This window comes from Tupaia chinensis, unplaced genomic scaffold, assembly GCF_000334495.1.
Source record: "Tupaia chinensis unplaced genomic scaffold, TupChi_1.0 Scaffold000074_1, whole genome shotgun sequence".
NCBI lineage: Eukaryota > Metazoa > Chordata > Mammalia > Scandentia > Tupaiidae > Tupaia > Tupaia belangeri.
In genome coordinates, this window is record NW_006159534.1 from 180,817 (window position 1) to 184,182 (window position 3,366).

The following is a 3,366-nucleotide window of genomic DNA, read 5'->3' on the forward strand; positions in this document are numbered from 1 at the left end:
TATGAGACAGTTGATTTTTGTGTGGGGCCTTGGTTATTTTATTTTATTTTATTTATTTTTAAATATTATTTTATTTATTTATTTATTTATTTTGAGAGGTTTTTATTATAGGGCACATGCACTCGCCAGAAAGACAGAGAGAGACAGAGAGACAAAAAGCGAGAAATCACCGTCCAGGGGGCATGGCCACGCCGCAATCCCTTCTCCTCCATTCTCCTCCTGGGATCTTTGGCACGCACACACACGAGCCCGGCGTGAGTTTTAGGCCACCGGGTACGGGATGCGAACCGCAGTCGACTACATGGGAGTCCAGCAACATAGTCATTATGCTAACTGCTGGTCCCGGGCCTTGGTTATTTTGTCTTCAAGGTTAATTTGGCTCTATTTAGGAATACAAATATTATACTGAAAATATGGACTAATATTTACAGATGCTTCTCAGGATCTAGCAGGTGGCATTGTGGTTAAGGCGTTGTTCTCTCCCACGTGGCTGACCACAGTTCAAGTCCCTAACCTGTTGGCTTAAAAATCCACTGGGAACACATGCATATGTGCCCAAAATCCGAAGAGGAGAATGGAGGAGAAGGGACTGTGGCATGGCCATCCCTCTTGGGGGGTGATTTCTCTCTTTCCTTCTCATTTTCTCTCTCTGTCTCTCTCCAGCGAGCCAAACGCCAAACATTTTTTTTTTCCTTTTCAAAGATATATTTCCTGAAATCATCTCTCTACCCAGACAGTATAATTCCTTGGCCAATTTTCTATAGCAGATCAATGAAACTGTGACCAAATCTTTCTCTTTTTTTCACTATAATTATTTTCTCTGGAGTCAATGATATTTTATGATGATCAGTCCAGATCTATTTTTGTACATAACAGATATCATCAATTATGGCTTCTGTCATTTTAGGATTTCTTTCTTATCCACTCTATCCAATTTTGGCAAGTCAAATTTATAGTTCTAAACTTCTCCAAGAAAAATTTGTTTTTTCAGTTCTGTTTTTTTTTTTTTTTTTTTTTGAGAGGTTGTTGCTATAGGGCGCATACTCTCGCCAGACAGACAGACAGAAACAGAGAGACAGAAAGCGAGAAATCACCCCCCAGAGGGGATGGCCTCTTCACAATCCCTTCTCCTCTCGGGATCTTGGGCATGCATGCACACGCACCCGGCGTGAGTTTTAAGCCACCGGGTCCGGAACGTGAACCGTGGTCGACTACATGGGAGTCCAGCCACATAGCCATTATGCTATCTGCTGGTCTCTTGTTTTTTCAGTTCTTAGTAAACAGTAAATGTGACATGCCACTTCAGCTACTGTAGGTTTTATTTTGTGTTGACCATTTCTGCCAGGAATTAGGCAAAAGACAGAACAAACACAAATGCACAGGAGCTGGATTCGTGGCAAGGTTGAAAATGGTGGAGCCAAAGTGTCTTCAAGGGATCACAGGATTTATTTTCTTGGTTCAGTGATATCGTAGGCCTCGAACCAAGACAGATGCTGGTTTTATCCAAAGTTCGAGCTCAGATTACACAGCTGTTGGTTCCTCACTCCCCTGGGGACTTTGGGCAAGTCCCCTGATGGCTGCCTGTGCCTTAGAGTCATGGAATGGGGAGCGGGGGAGGGGACACACACCATGGACACCCATGAGCCATCTCCCCAAGTTCCATGGGGATTTGTGAGGAGGGAAGGTGCAGGATGGGTTGCAGAGAAAGGTGAGCGATTTCCAAAGCCTTTCAACACGAAGGCTCTCGCTTTGAATTCTTTCTTGAAGGAGATGCAGAAGGACATGGATGAGAAGATGGACGTTCTAATCAATGTGCAGAAGAACAAGAAGCTGTAAGTGGAACCTGCTCCCACCCTCCTCCCGCCTTCGCTTTGCTGGGCTTCCGGGTTCAGAGGGCGTTCGGACTCAGGAGTTGTCTTGGCTCCTCTTGGCCCCAGTGCCTCAGAGTCATGGCCTTTCGCCTGTCCTCACTGTGTTGGAAACCATCTCCCCAACTCTCTGCCCCTCCCCGGTTCCCCAGTCCCCTTAGAAAAGGACCAAAGGAGCAGCCGGAACTTGGGCTGCTGGGCAAGGCTGACACAGACCCACGGCTCCGACTCAAGAAAATGGACAGAGCCGAGGGAACATCCCTAGCCCGTCACAAGAACACGATGGCACCACAGAAACCCCAGAAGGACGCGGTGGATTCCCTTCATCAGTGCGGGTCCTGCTGTGTAAGTGAGACCCTGCGTGAGCCCAGCGCTGGTGCCAGGCCTGGGCTCCAAGGCCCACCTGACCTCCCTGTCCCTGTTGCTGCAGAGGACTGGTACGCCCCTGCTGACCCCAGGCCTCCCTCTGGGCCTCTCCCTCACCTGCCCTGTCCTCCAGGTGGAGCTGCCTCGGGAGGCAGCCACGCAGGGCTTGGCCCTGGGTCAGCCGGCTCCAGACCCTCCTGGATCCATCTGTGCTTTTTTTAGCAAGGTCCGATGAGGTGCCCCATAGGCTGGCCAGCCTGGACCAAGGAAAAATGATCTTTCTTGTGCTGTTTCTGTCCTCTGCAGGAGAAATGTTTGTTGTGTGCCCTAAAGAACAACTGCAATGAGGGGTAGGTGGATCCTCACAGGAAGTGCCTTATCGCAGTCGGGCGCCTCGTTATCCCACAGGAGTGAGCTCCGGCTGCTCGCACGCTAGTCCCTGGCTTGTGCTGGGAGTGGGGCTTGCTGGCCGACCCTGCCGCCCAGCACACCCCCAGCTATAGAGGACGTGGCACCAGGAAGGAGGACTTAAGGGGCCCCACCCACAGCCTGCCACCCAGAGGCTCCTCGGGTGGGAGGGTGCACCCTTGCTGCTGAGTGGACCTTGCCCAGATGCCTGCCTCTCTCCTCACCCGGCAGAAAACTTCCATGCCAGCCCTGGGCACCTTTATCACCCTTGCCATCTGGAGCTGCTTTCTGATTTATCTGTACCTCAATGCTGGCGAGACGGAGTACGTACTGCCGACCTAGTGCAGCCCCAGAACCTTCCAGCAGCTGCAGTCCAGCTCCCCAGCTCCCGAGCTATACAGCCAGGGCAGGCTTCCTAAACACCATCCGCCCCAGGCCTCCATCTGGAGATTAAAAATCTTCGTCAAAAGCCAAAAAGCATGTCACTGTTTTCAAAACCAAACATGCGTGTGGAGAGTGTATTTCAGACTCAGCCCCTCTTCCTGCTTCCTGGTGGATTAGTGGGGCATTCTGTCTTAGTCAACATGGGGTCCCCCCTCACCTCCACCATCTCCCATTTCATCTGGTTCTGCAACGGTTCCAGCTCAAAGCACAGGAGGCCCCTAAAGATACCAGGACAGGGACCAGCAGTTAGCGTAATGACTATGTCGCTGGACTCCCATGT

General features: G+C 50.7%; 1 protein-coding gene across 7 annotated transcripts in view; it reads left to right on the forward strand.

The window, feature by feature from the left end:
- The window catches only part of TEX35 (testis expressed 35), a 20,172-nt gene extending 17,037 nt beyond the window's left edge, over positions 1–3,135 (forward strand). For 6 of the 7 annotated variants that reach the window (XM_006142289.2, XM_006142293.2, XM_006142288.2 and 3 more), the window contains 4 exons: positions 1,768–1,832; positions 2,021–2,213; positions 2,541–2,584; positions 2,874–3,135. In XM_006142289.2, the coding sequence (XP_006142351.1) occupies positions 1,768–1,832; positions 2,021–2,213; positions 2,541–2,584; positions 2,874–2,934 (363 nt within the window). In that variant the 3' untranslated portion in view covers positions 2,935–3,135. The remainder of the gene's footprint in view (positions 1–1,767; positions 1,833–2,020; positions 2,214–2,540; positions 2,585–2,873) is intronic. The other variant, XM_006142294.1, reaches the window with a different exon arrangement.
- The last annotated feature ends 231 nt before the right edge of the window (positions 3,136–3,366 follow it).